The 894-nt window shown below is 69.9% G+C and overlaps 1 protein-coding gene across 1 annotated transcript in view; it reads right to left on the minus strand.

Annotated features, from left to right (window-relative positions):
• LOC119588963 (proline-rich receptor-like protein kinase PERK2) overlaps positions 1 to 894 on the minus strand; it is a gene marked incomplete at its 5' end in the record, with an annotated part of 16,056 nt that overhangs the window by 10,596 nt on the left and 4,566 nt on the right. Inside the window, 2 exons of the mRNA XM_037937569.1 lie at positions 361 to 473; positions 754 to 832. Coding sequence (XP_037793497.1) covers positions 361 to 473; positions 754 to 832 — 192 coding nt within the window. The remainder of the gene's footprint in view (positions 1 to 360; positions 474 to 753; positions 833 to 894) is intronic.

An 894-nucleotide genomic window follows, 5' to 3' on the forward strand; every position in this document is an offset into this window, starting at 1 on the left:
GTGGAGGGGAGGGAAGGTGTAGGTGGAGGAGGGAGGATCGGGAGAGTGGCGGGAGTGAAGGTGGAGGTGGAGGGAGGGAGGAGGGGGATAGTGGAGGGGAAGGAAGGTGGAGTGGGGGAAGGTGGGAGGTTGAGGAGGGAGTAGCGGGAGAGTGGAGGGGAGGGAAGGTGGAGGGGAGGGAAGGTGGAGGTGGAGGGAGGGTAGAGTGAAGAGAGTGGAGGGGGGGAAGTGGGATGTGATTGAAGGTGGAGGTGAGTGAGGGAGGAGCGGGGAGAGTGGGGGGGGAGGAATGTGGAGTGGAGGGAAGGTGGCGGTGGAGGGGGGAGGAGGCGGGGAGAGTGGGAATGGGGGGAAAGGTGCGGGGAGGGCAGGTGGAGGTGGGGGGAGGGAGGAGCAGGGGAGAGTGGAGGGGCGGCCAGGTGGAGAGGGGCGTGAAGGGTGGCGGTGTGGGGCGGGTGCAGTAGCGGGTAGAATGGCAGGGGAGGGCACGGGTGGCCGGGGAGGTGAAGGTGGAGGTGGGGGCGGGTCGCGTGCAGAGCGTGGCGGGGGGGCCGGTGGCGGGGCGGGAAGTGGCGTAGGGCTGGCCGGTGGCGGTGGCGCGGCCCGGGCAGGAGCGGGGAGCCGTGGCAGGGGCGGGACGGTGGAGGGGACGGGCCGGGGGGGGTGGCGGGAGGGCGGCGCGGGGGAGGAGTGGCTGGGGGAAAGGGTGGGGGGATGGAGGTGGAGGTGTGGAGGAGGGGAGGAGGCGGGAGATGGAGGGGAGGGAAGGTGGAGGGGAGGAAGGTGGAGGGGAGGGAGGGTAGAGTGAAGAGATTGGAGGGGGGGAAGGTGGAGGGGAGGGAAGTGTGAGGTAGAGAGGAGCAGGAAGAGAAGGGTAGGAGGAAAAGGGAACCG

This window comes from Penaeus monodon, chromosome 24 (genome assembly GCF_015228065.2).
Source record: "Penaeus monodon isolate SGIC_2016 chromosome 24, NSTDA_Pmon_1, whole genome shotgun sequence".
In the NCBI taxonomy this organism is placed as follows: domain Eukaryota; kingdom Metazoa; phylum Arthropoda; class Malacostraca; order Decapoda; family Penaeidae; genus Penaeus; species Penaeus monodon.